The sequence below is a fragment of the Trichechus manatus genome, unplaced genomic scaffold, assembly GCF_000243295.1.
Source record: "Trichechus manatus latirostris isolate Lorelei unplaced genomic scaffold, TriManLat1.0 scaffold00122, whole genome shotgun sequence".
Taxonomy (NCBI): Eukaryota; Metazoa; Chordata; class Mammalia; order Sirenia; family Trichechidae; genus Trichechus; species Trichechus manatus.
Window position 1 is genome coordinate 2,329,822 of NW_004444058.1, and position 12,095 is coordinate 2,341,916.

General features: G+C 57.6%; 1 protein-coding gene across 1 annotated transcript in view; it reads right to left on the reverse strand.

Annotated features, from left to right (window-relative positions):
- Window positions 1-12,079, reverse strand: part of LOC111822039 (ski oncogene) — a 36,305-nt gene extending 24,226 nt beyond the window's left edge. The window contains exon 1 of the mRNA XM_023738706.1: window positions 11,074-12,079. Within this exon, the coding sequence (XP_023594474.1) occupies window positions 11,074-12,048 (975 nt within the window). The 5' untranslated portion in view covers window positions 12,049-12,079. The remainder of the gene's footprint in view (window positions 1-11,073) is intronic.
- Between the last annotated feature and the right edge of the window lie 16 nt (window positions 12,080-12,095).

Consider the following 12,095-nt stretch of genomic DNA (forward strand, 5'->3'; position numbering starts at 1 on the left):
AGTGTGGACATCCGCCTTGCCCCTTTGGGCACTCCACAAGTCCCAGGTAAAAGAAAAAGGTTCGGAAGCCTGAGGAGAGGACCACGAGCCCTGGAGGGGAAGGAAGAGATCCCTGATGGCGGGTGGAAGAGTGTGGAGGGCACCCCCCCCTTCCAACATTTTCAGTAAAACAGTTGTGTTATCTTCCTAACTTTTTACCTGACACATTAAAAAAAGGATGCTGTGCACCCCCACCCCCCACCCCAAAGCAAAGTCTCCAGTGACCAGAGCAGCACAGGACCTGGCTGTCTTATTACGCTGCCTTCCACCCAGCCCTAAGTTGTTCTGTACACCATGTAGCTACCTGGGCTAAATAACGCCTGGCCTTCACAGTTCACTCATTCTCCTCCACTGTGGCCCTCCCAGGCCTGCTCCCCAAGCGTCCCCGCCAGGAGCTGTCCCCACCAGACGTGCCTCCAGGGTGGAGTCTTCCGTGGGAAAGGTGCCTCTACCTGCCGTCGTTCACCTCGGGAAACTTGGTACCCACAACACAGTCGACCAAGCTGGTTATCACCAGCCCTTTCTCGGAGTTCTCAGGGCCACCCACAAGCTCAGGTCAGACCGTCCTCTCTCACCATGGAAGCAGCTACAGACCCCACTGACCTGGGCCTCAAACCGACCATCGCCAGTGCAGACCCAGGGAAGCTCTGCAGCCTGCCACTGACCAGGCCTCAAACCCACTATGACCCAGGCCTCAAACCTACCATCACCAACGCAGACCCAGGGACCCAGGAAAGTCCCGCAGACACGCCTGACCCAGGCCCAGGACTCAGACCACCGCCAACTGAGCTACCATCCACCCTGCAGCCCCTTCCAGGCCCCTCCAGCCTCCCTCGTTCAAGGATCCTTACATGCTCCCGTGTTGCCCACCAAAATCCCAGAAGCCCAGGCTGGTGGGGCGTCGGGATAGCACCACATTCTCGTGCCATGCCAACTGCCAGGTCCTGGCCCAGCCCTGAAGAGGGAACAACGACCCAAGAGTCTGTCACCATACTCCCCAGGAACATGGTCCAGCTCTTTACTGAGAAAAGCTTAAGTCACCAAAGAAATCTTTAAGTAAGTAAATAAAAAATTTATCTCCCTAGAGACATCAACCTCAGTAAGGTTATTAAATGGGGCGGGGGCACTAAAAACTACAGAGAAACCAACCCCAATACCCAACACTTAGCAGCTGCAAGTAAATTGAAGCCAACTGTCCCCAAAACGAGGTGGAGGGGAATTCCAGCACAGGCCTGAATGTAAGAGCAATCCCCACCTTCCCCACCTGTGTTATGGGAGGCAGGTGGACGGAGCCATCCGAGCAGGCCAGGCTTGGCGATCAGAAAGGGCGCTGGTGGGCAGTGACTAGAACCCAAGTCGGTCGCCAGCCCCAGCCAGTGCCGTGGAATGTGCCCGCTGGTTCCCAGGAAGCAGGTGGTAAGGCTTCCCATGGTAAGGAAGGGATCTGAGATTAAGACATGCCCCCTGCACGCAGCGCTGCCTGTGACCCCAAGGTCAGCAGCAGCCCACAGAGGCACAGGTATCCAGTCCAGCCACCAGCTAGCACCCCAGGCCCCTCACCACGGAGGTCTCCTCCCAACGCTGCATCATCCGTCCACCACTGGACTTAAAAGTGCCTGCTGTCTTATTACGCCTTCCCTTCATAGTCCACTCAATCCTTCCAGGTTCCTACTTCCCTGTGCACCCTGGGCCCTCGCCGGGCACCAGTCTCTGCCAGCAGGTACAATGTCCCAGGGCCAGACACTGTGACCACTGGTCCTTGGAGGCCAAACCCAGTAGGGACTTCCTGACCTCCTCCATCCCGCTTCAGCCGCCGGAACCCAGCTGGGAGGAAGGTTCTCCACAAGCACAGCTGCGCAGGTCCCCGCCCAGCCCATACTCTGGGGACGCTGTGTGGTGCGCACTCTGGGGACACCGTATAAGGCGTGGCAGCAAGAGGCAGTCTCGAGGTCTCCCGCGTTCTCACAGCATAAAGAGACTCCTGAGTGAAGACAAGACGCATGAGGGTCAGGCGAGCGGGCAACACTCACTGCAGACAAGGATGTTAAAAAAAAATCACAGTTTTGATAGTTCTGCAAAAAAAAACTTAGCAAATTTACAACAAAACTGTCAAGTAATTAAGGCAAGGCACTTCACACATGAACTTAAACTGCTAATTAAAATCCCCTCGCTTAATTGACTACATTTGCATATCATTCAACTTGGGAGTATAATTTTTTTTAATGGTTTGGGCAACACAGTTCTGAAGCCAGAAAGTGGGGAAGGCAGCAGGTGTAGCGGGAGGAACAGACCCGGTGAGAAAGCTCAAGGAAGGCCAACTGGGGCAGTCCCCTCCCACAGGCCCGTGGGCATGTTCCCCTGCAGCTTCAAGACTCTGCCCGCTCACGGGGACACGTCAGGGGGTTCTCAGGGAGGGGGGCAGGTCTGCAGTGTGAGGCTGAGACTTGACAAGGAGGTCCCAGGCAGGCCCCACCTAGGGCCCCCTTCCCAGAGGGGCCGGCTTCTCTCATAGCCCCCACTCCGCTCCAGCCAGGCACTGCATACCCAGCATGGCACAGCCAGCAGGCATCTGAGCCCCTGCAGCAGAGAGAGGGGTGAGGCGCCAGGGGTTGACCATGGCTGCACGAGCAAGGAGACCCCGCTGCACGACCACCTCGCCAACACCCCCCTCCAGCTCCTCTGCCTCAACCTCCCCAGGCAGGGGCCTGGCAAACTCTGGATGCGCCTTTATACAACCACTTGTCTGGTTCCTTCTGGGCCACATGGGCATGTGACCACAGTGTGGACCCTGCCACCCACGGAGTCTACAGCTTCCCCCTCACCTACCAGGTGAGAAAGCCAACCATGCCCTCCACGATCACTGAGTGCCAGTCCCACCCAAGCGGTGCTGATGGGGATGTGCCAGATCAGTGTGGCAACCCAACCCTCCTCGCCAATGACCTCGACCCTCACCCCTCAGAGCAAGCCACCGAGCATGCAGGCCACTCGCAAGCTGCCTCCCTCACGCCCTGGCTCCACCTCAGCCTGGGGAGGAGCAGAGGGACTGGGGGCACCCACAGTTGTTAGGGTGGGCTTGGCTGGGGAGGAGGCGGGAAAGGCACCAGCACCACAAACACGGGTCTGCAGGGGCGCAATGCTGGGATGTTTCAGAGCCCTGGGACCCAGGGCCGGCACACACAGGGGACAGAGCACATGGGGCACAGGCCCACAAAAGCCAGCCATCTAGGGAACCACAGCAAATAAAGTGCTGGGGGCCCAAGGCTGGGCAGCGGGAGCTGCAAGCTGGCCAGGTGGCCCATCCAAAGTCTGTCCACAGCCACACTGCTGGACCTGGGCCCAGAGGACATGGGAACCACTGGGGATGCATGAGAAGGAGCCACTTTCCAAGCACATCAAAACATCATCCTGTTGCATCAGCCTCCTGGAGCCCTGGGGTGGAGTAGGGGGTCCAAGGGAGCCCCATCCTGACCTAAGCAGTACCCTCGACCCCACCTCTGAAAAGGTCTTTCAATCCTCCCTTTTCTACCCACCAAGAACAGCTACCACGCAACGTGGTATGTACACACGATGCAATGCTACTCAGCCATAAACAGAAATAAAGTCTTGATGCACGCTACAACATGGATGAACCTTGAAGACACCATGCTGAGCAAGATACTTCAATTGCAAAACGACAAATACTATATGATCTCACAAGATATAAGCAAACAGATAAAAATTATTAGTGGTACCTGGGTGGGAGGAGGAGCACTGGAGGCACACTGGTTAAGCCCTAGGCTGCTAACCAAAAGGTCAGCAGTTCGAACCCACCAAGCCACTCAGAAGGAGAAAGATGTGGCAGTCTGCTGCCATAAAGATTTGCAGCCTTGGAAACCCTATGAGGCAGTTCTACTTTGTCCTATAGGGTTGCTATGAGTCGGAATCAACTCTACTGCAATAGGTTTAAGGGATGAGAGGGAGGGGGAAAGGGGAAGTTTTTCTTAGGGAGTATTGAGTTTATGTTCATGGTGGTGGAATGATTTGAAAAAGGATGGTGATAATGGTTGCACAACTTGAAGAATGTAATTAATGTGACCAAATTGTACATGTAAGAAATGCTGAAACAGCGTATGTTTTGTTGTCTATATTTTCACCACAGTAGTTTTTTAAAAGTTAGATTAAAAAAAAGAAAAGATACAGTCATAGATAAGCCTGGACAAAGGAAGACTCCGCACGTCCAATGGGTCACTCAAACGTACGCTCACGGCCCCGTGTGGGGCCGAGCCCCCGTGAGGCCGAGGCAAGCCAGGCAGCTTGAACAACTCAGGGCCGCCCGCAAGAGGCTCCCAGGGGACTTGGCCAGGGCAGTGGCGCCCAGCAGGCCATGCCAGGTTTTTTAAATGATGGTCTGTGCCTGGAAGTCATGGGTCAACAGAATTCTTTAAATCTTTGCGAGTCAAAGACATAGATCAGAGAAGACAAAAAGGCCAAATACCAAGACAGGCCTGGGCTGTTCCCAGGCTCGACGAGCCGCTTTTCACTCTGACGCTCGTTTGTAACCCTCCTTATTCCCACCCAGCACAGGCGGGAGGATGGCTCACAGGAATCAGAACCTCAAGCTGAGGCCAGAGCAGCACCAGTGACATGTTCCTGTGGGGAATGGAAGCCAAGGTGCCCCCACGTCCCCTGAGGGGCTGTGATTCCAGGGGCACCCCCAGATTTCACTACTGTCCCCCCAGTCACATTTAAATCCCACCCAACAGTCCTGGTCACTCGTGTTAGCAGTGGTCCTGGAGGTGGATCACCCCTGGTCATCCCACCCCCAAGTTCTTAGGGTGTAGAACCAGCACCCTACCCACCCCACCAGTTCAGCACTGCCTCATGAGGAAGCACCACACGCTACACAGCCCAACAATTGCACAGGCTACCATACTGCCCCAGCAAACTTGTTCCAGAACCATCTCTTCCACTCACAGAAACGCAGTACCAAGACCTATCATGTAGCTACCCCCGGAACGTGCTAGGTGCTTGCTGAGCACGACCTTATTCAACCCAAACAGCCAGCAAGGTGGCCGGTGCTGCACGTGGCCAACAGAGGCAGCCTGCCAGGTCAGATGACACATCCCACCTAGGTGGACAGGGCGGCCGACCCCGGGCAGGGCCCCAGGCACAGACAGCACCAGCCTCCACAGCCATGGACACTGACGGAGACCCCCCTCCAGTCACCCCTCCCAGAAATGACCCCACCTCCTCTTCCCATTTCTCTGATACATCCAAACACATCCTGAGTCAACCAATAAGAAAATACGTGTAGTCAGGAGCCACGACATGAAAAACAGCGCTGTCTCCAAGCCATTTTCCAATCCCATGATCTCATTTGACCCAAGCAATTCATCCGAACAGATCCTCATTCCCACTCCCGGTGGCCAGTCGGAGTCAGGATGGGGAGAGCCCTCAGCGAAAAGCCGGGGCTTTCTTCTCCTTCTTTTTTGGCTCTCACAAACCTCAGGGAAAAAAATGCAGTCTCTGTATTTTGACTCAAAACAAAGAAACTTTTAAAAAACATTTCAGTTGAAACTTGCATAATTCTTCCAGTGGAGAAATCCTCCCTAAACTTTCGCAATCCTTAGAAAGAGACACATTATTACCACTTGTGTAACAGTCTCCAGGCCACAGAGAGGCCGCAGCACAGCCAGGGAGTGGACACCTCCAGCCAGACAGCAGGGCGCAGGGCCCCGGAACCACCTCCACCTCCTCCTTGTCTTGCCCGCCTGCTGCCCAGACGCTGGACAGGAAACTCCTGCGGGAGTAGGGCTGCGGGGCAGTGCAGCACGGACTTCGTGGGGCTGCCCCCACGCCAGCTCCAGGCAGGGCTTGTCTGGCCCACACTTCCTCACGCCGATATCCTGTCTGCCCTTGCTCAACGCTGCAGACAGACATGACACAGACTGGCGGAGGAGGTGGGGAAACCAAGACACCACATGTCAATGACCTGATTCTTCAGTGCTCCAGACTGACCAGGAGCTCCCAGGGGTGATAGGGGCAGAGGTGTGGGTCACTGAATGGCTCTGCTGCCCCTGGGCAAAGTGCCTACACCAGGAGGGAATGCAAGGAGTGCGAGAGGCCTGGTCCAGCTCCCAAAGAGGGTCCCAGAAGCTTGCAGGACAGCAACAGATGGACGGACATGCAGATGGGCCATACTAGAGAGAGATCCAGACATGGCTCCGTTCACTGCAGGGACGAACCAAGGGCGCCTACAGGAGTGAGCTGACCAGGCCAAGAGGACACCGAGGTGGGCACCGCAGGATGGGCGCCAAGTGTGCACCAAGCGGGCACTGTGAGGCACCCTTTGTCATCATTCATGCACCCACTGGCTGTCTCAAGGCACACACAAGCCACCACTTTCCCAGTCAAAGGAGACCCTGCTGTCCTTTGTTTTGTTGCCCCTTACCCTCATGACCTTCAGTCAGACCCACAGATCCCACCCTTCTGCACTGAGGGAAGATGACTTGCCCAGGAGCCAGACCTCAGAGCACCACCCAGCAGAGCACCCAAACCACCTCTCTCCACATCTCTAGAGCTGGGGAGGGGTCACTATTCAACCCTTAAGAAACCTACGGCGAGACACACATAGAGCAAACATTGCTCTATGAAGATGATACAGGACCAGGCAGCGTTTTGTTCTGTTGTACCCGGGGTCACCAACGACTCTGTGGTAACTAACAAGAGAAGGCCAAGTGGACAATGTGACAGATGCGCCTCTAGTTCCCCTACACCTGAGATCACCTGACAAACCATTCACAAGAACGTTCTGGGAGCAGTGTGTCAGTCAAAGTCAACCCCAGCAATTCCCATCAATTCTTTCAGTGGCAATTTCAGCTTAAAACAGCAAGACACAGCATACGCGGAGAGAGGCTCGCGAATCCAGGTCCCCCCACTTGGCCTCTATGTCTCTACACCTCAAAGATTTTGTCATTTCCCAGAGTGGATCTCAAGACTCACTTCTTATCACAGGTGTCTGACTCTGAGATAATGCTGCCCTCTAACCAAGAAAGGAGTCACCCAATGACATAGTACATCACCTCAACATTAGGGATTCCAACAGACCCAGTTGTAGCCGTTCTCACTGACTGAAGAACTACGAACTACCAAACACCTTCTGACCCACATGAGCAACAGCAATTTCACATAAAGGGCTCCCCTCAACCATCATCCCCGAGAACCCGGGTATCTGAAAGGCTTGTTTACAATAAACTAAAACCATGAGAATTTTTCTCTGGGAGTTTAAACTGTCAAGAAAACGTTCCAAAGAACAAACGGCAGCAATAAGCAGGCTCCATTTTGGGCCCTCGTAGGGGCCCATGCCACCTTGTCACTGGCTGAAGGGGAAGCAGCTGGCTGCCCAGCAAGAAGCCCCGCGGGACAGGGAGCCGAGTCCCAGGCGGCGGGCCAAGCTGGCAGCAGGAACTCCGCTGTTGGGGTAAAGCTGTCTCCCTTCTGACTGACAGCAATCCATGCTGCTCAAAATTTAGTCCAATTTAGCTTGGTGACAGACCTGAGAGGAAGGGGCAGAGCCAAGGAGGCAGGAGAAAAGGGATGGGGTGAGTAGGGCACAGTAGCTCCTAGCTCTCTGCCTCATGTTCCCAGCAGCAAAATGATATGTCCACGCCCCACCTGTGACATCCAACACACAGACACCCAAGATAAACAGAACATCACCAATAGCTTCTACTTGCTGCACTCCCCATTCTACATGGAAGGAAACTGAGGCACAGAGAGGTTAAGCAACTTGCTCAAGGCTGCAAGGACAGTCAGGATGAGAGGTCAGCCCAGGTGGTTCCGAAGCTGGCCTGCTCATGACAGGACATCCATCAGTGGGCTAGCAGCCAGGGGGTGGGGCAGTCTCCCCTGAGGCCCGGGGCCTCACCAGGGCCCCAGCAAGCTGCATGCCCATCCCCATCACACACTGACACAAGAGCGGCCCAGCATCAAGAGCGGTGGGTGCTTCCTCCTCTCCCTCAAGCCCCTCTTGACACTGCGGGCATCCCAAGGAAGAAGCAAACTCGGTCACCTCATCACAGCACTGCTGACAGACTGGGGACCTGGACACTTTCCACCACCAGGGTTTCCGGAGCACCGCCTGGCATCCCGCCCCGTGCCCAGCTCCACGCTGGGGCAACCACAGGAACCACGACTCTGCCACCAGCTGGGCCAGCGGCAAAGCCGGATGAACAGACACAGTCGGCTGCTCAGGGAGACCAGGAAAATCACCCACCTCCCTCCCTGCCAGCTCAACGCTGGGAAGGGCTGGCCAGCTCTGTGCCTGTGCAGAGAGGAGCCAGGGAAGACTCGGGGCCGGGCCCACACTGCAGCCGACACAGCACGCAGAAGCACTGCCAGCCCACTCGGATTCTCCCAGAACCCGGAGGCAATGCCGGGAGCGGTACCCCAGCAGGGAATAGCTACAATGCATTCTTTGTTCCCTCTGGTTGTCCTCCTCCTCCTCCTCCCCCTCCTCAGGAGATCAAAAATATTAAAATAAGTGACAGAGGAAGTGAAAAAATCCAAACACATTCCATAAATAGGCTGCAAAGAAGCAAACGGGAGGAACAGCTGGAGGCAGAGCAGACCCAGGGCAGGGGTCCCCTGCAGCACTCCAGGGTGGACTCAGGCAGGAGTCCCCCAGTGCCTTCCAGAGCAAGTGGGCTCTGGGCAGCTGGGTCCTCACCCCATCCTGCAGACCAGGCCTCCTTCCTAGGTGGTCCCGGGCGTGTCAACAGGTGAGAACGTGGCCACTCTGGGAGGGGGCCCACACACTCCAGAGCTCCAAGTACAAGGTCACGGGGCAAGGGAGCAGGAAGGGGTGAGGTCATGAAGACAGGCAGTGCCCACGAGCTTCACAGCAGCAGGGCCAAGGGGTAAAGGGGACGGTAGAGAAGAAGGCCAGAGCTGAAGACCACACCGAGCCCAGGCTGAGTGTCTTGTGTGTGCGCTGGGGCCGGACAAAGTCATAGTCTGGAAGGAGGCACATCAGACCCCCGGCCGAGGTCAACCCTGACACCCAAGACTAGAGGCCCCAACTCCTGTCAACAACGTCTGTGTTACCACTTGGGAATTTTTGTTTTTCCTCAGGAAACGCGATTCCAGAGCAGCACTGGGGAGAGAGCAAAAAAAGGACAGTTCTGAAACATTTGCTAAAAGGGCCCAAGCATGAGAGTGTGTCCCGGCCTTTGTCCCTGTGACTATGAGCAGGGCTAGGCCTGTGGCTGGGGAGCCAGGCCTTCCCTGAGCCTGAGGACATGGGTGCCCAGAACCGGGGGCCTGCTGCAGTGGTGCCAGGCCACAGGGTGCCTGAGCCCACGACTACAGCTGTGACAGAGGCCCTGCTCACAACGCCGCCTGGCAAGGCCCAGGAAACAGAAAGACCACAAACACACAGAGCCTGGAGTCCGACAAAAACGCAAACACAGACACACCCTGCCAGACAGGATCCTCCTCTCCAGCTCTGGAGATAACTAGCCTAAAAATCACTCAGCAGCACGTGCTCCACTGTGCTGGCCAGAACACACCACAGTCGGTGGCACACCTGGCTGCCTCAGAGATCACGCTTGCCACAGGAAAGGCCTCCAGGTCACCAGGGTGACCATTATACCAACCCAAATGGAGGGAGCTGATGGCCCGCTCAGCTCGGCACCCTCTCACGGCCACCCCTCCCCAAGTTGCCATCCAGACCCTTCCTCCCAGCCCAGCGCTGACCCCACAGGACCACAGACACCTGCCACCTCCATGCTGGCCTGACCAACAGCAGAAATTCCACTAAAAGAACACACACACGCACAGGCACTCACATGCATGCAAATGCACATGCGTGAGCGTGCACGCACGCGCGCACACACCCACACACACACCCACACACACACATTCATGCACAGGCGCTACAGCCCCCTCCGAGCAGAGGCGACAGCCTCGCCCCCACGGCCCCGCCTTTCTACGGCTCTGACACTCCACTGGAGGGGCGCCCAGAGAAAACCGGGCTGGAGCATCTATTCACAGATTCAGAAAAAAAAGTTTGATGCAATAGCTGAATTAATTAGGCCTCCCAAGAATAGCTGGGCCCGAGCAGCATTCTGTGTGTGCAATTTAACAAGCCTGGATATTGAAGAGGAAAGTTGCACGCGCTGGGAGAGGGGTGACTGAGAAGTCGCACAGACCCCGAGGGTCGGGTCCGGTGCCCTGGAGTGTCGGCCGGATCTCATAGATCCGGACTGGCACATGCAGGCTGGACTAGTGGCGCCGCGCCTTTAGCGCTTCAGAAAGAAGGGTGAGAAATGAGTGGGGCGAATCCAAAACAAACCAAGCCCTTGTTTGTGCGACACACCGGACACAGAGCCGGGTGCCCTGGGCCACCACCGGTGCCGCTGACTAGGCCCTGAGCCAGGGGCTAGGGGTGTGCACTGGCAGCCCATGGAGACCAGAGCGCAGGCCTGGAGTCACCGAGTCTCGGCCGCATGCCACTGTGCTGGACACCTGGCTTTTTTTTAATGTGTTTCCCAAGATTCCAAACAAGGGACGCTAGTGAACACTTGTACCCCCAACTATGGCACTGAATGCTAAGGCCAGGGGGAGAGCGCCCCTGGGGGCGGTCTTGGAAGGCCGTTGCCCCCACCCTGGCCCGCACCCCATCTCCCCAGCCGCCCCAACCCAACTCCCTGCCGGCCAGCCTCCCTCTTGGAGTTGTGGAGGCCTCTCTGGCCCATAGCAGCCTCCGGTCTCGGCCACTCTCCCTTATCGGGGCAGTCGTCATGGGCCTTGGCTGGGCTCTCCTGCCAGCCCTGCCCTGCCCTGCCCTGCCGCCACTTGGCCCCCACACGAGGCCGAGGCCTCGCTCCCAGGCCCACTCTGGGCCTGCCCACTCCATCGGCTGGAGTCTGACGCTTCCGGGCGTTTAATTAAAACCAAACCAACCCTGAGCCGCAGGGAGTGGTGGGCATGGCTGGAGCCCAGGCCACCCAGAGGCCCCTGCCGGTAGCCCGCAGACAAAGACCAAGCACTCACCCGGGGCACCCGCCGCTTGTACTTGTTGCCGTAGTCGAACTTCTCCTTGATGTCGTCCAGGCAGCGGCCCAGGCGCGCCTGCTCCTCCTTGCCCGTGTAGTCCTGGCTCAGCAGGATGTAGGCCCGCCAGTTGGCCGAGTCGAAGCCCCAGTGGCAAGTCCGGTTCTCAAGCGCCTTGTGCGAGTGCACCACGAACTTGTGCGGCGGGTACATGAGGCGGCAGTCGAGGCACTGGATGCACGCAGCACTCGGGCTGCTGTAGAGCTCGGGCACCAGCAGCCCCTTGCACTTGCCGAAGCACTCGTGGTACACCCTGAAGCTGCGCTCGCTGAGCTCCAGGCCCAGCGCCAACCCGCCGGTGCCCGGCAGCTCCTTCTTGCAGGGCGGCGGAAAGGCGCCACCGTAGAGCAGCGCGTTGCACAGGCGCTCGGCGTCCGTCTTGGTGATGAGCCCGCACGAGGGCGCCGAGAAGGGCAGAATGCCCATGACTTTGAGGATCTCCAGCTGGTCCGCTGTGCAGCGCGAGCAGTAGATGTGCAGCTCGTCGCACACCGAGTTGATCTGCTGCAGCGAGAAGTCCCGCAGCACCGAATTGAGGATCTGCGGCAGGCACAGACGCTTCTCACCGCCCACCACGAAGCACGAGATGGTCTCGCCCTCCAGCACGGTCTCGCAGCGCTCGGTGGAGCGGTCCGACGGCATAAAGAAGGGCCCGGGCAGTACGGGAGGCGGTGGCTGGATGGCTGGCAGGTGCAGCACGGGCGGCGGCTCGGCGGCCGCCTGCACCGCCGCCTGCACCGCGGCCGCGCCCGCCTCCTTGGCGCTCTCCTTCTTGTACACCTCCTGCGCCCAGCGCGCCGAGAAGGCCGCCGGACCGCCCAGCGAGCTCATGGAGCTCAAGTGGAACTGCTCCAGCGTCTTCTGCAGCCCGGGGTGAGGCTGGAAGCCCCCGCGGCTTCCTGCCGCCGCCTCCATGGTGCGCTCCGGCTCACCGGGCCGCTCCCGCTCCCGCGCGCCCGGGC